We start from the raw sequence: 369 nt of genomic DNA on the forward strand, positions 1-369 counted from the left end.
CCAATGGGTTAAGGGACCATGAGCCTTAAAACTGTAAACTGTCAGTGTAGCCTACTGATAGTAAGATTTATTTTACTTTAGCAATGTATGTCATGAAATATTAGATATGTTTATTGAGTTTACAACATGTTGCATAAATTGAGGGCTGTATATATTTATAGGCATAGGACAGTTTTAGAGGAGTATGATTATTAGAAAATAAGTATAATGCTTTGCAAAGTTTTTTTTTTTTTTTCAAGTATTCAGCTCTTAGTTCTGAGGTATTCACTGATGTATTTCATAGATAAAAAGACTAGTAAATGTATATTCCAAAACACTATAATACCATAAGTGGAATTTTGGTGCCTTGTTGTTGTGGTAGTAGTAGTG

At 30.6% G+C, this 369-nt stretch overlaps 1 protein-coding gene across 1 annotated transcript in view; it reads left to right on the plus strand.

The window, feature by feature from the left end:
- Nucleotides 1-18: 18 nt before the first annotated feature.
- The window catches only part of LOC119587457 (RNA exonuclease 5-like), a 6,064-nt gene continuing 5,713 nt past the window's right edge, over nucleotides 19-369 (plus strand). The window contains exon 1 of the mRNA XM_037936183.1: nucleotides 19-60. Within this exon, the coding sequence (XP_037792111.1) occupies nucleotides 19-60 (42 nt within the window). The remainder of the gene's footprint in view (nucleotides 61-369) is intronic.

The sequence above is a fragment of the Penaeus monodon genome, chromosome 22 (genome assembly GCF_015228065.2).
Source record: "Penaeus monodon isolate SGIC_2016 chromosome 22, NSTDA_Pmon_1, whole genome shotgun sequence".
In the NCBI taxonomy this organism is placed as follows: domain Eukaryota; kingdom Metazoa; phylum Arthropoda; class Malacostraca; order Decapoda; family Penaeidae; genus Penaeus; species Penaeus monodon.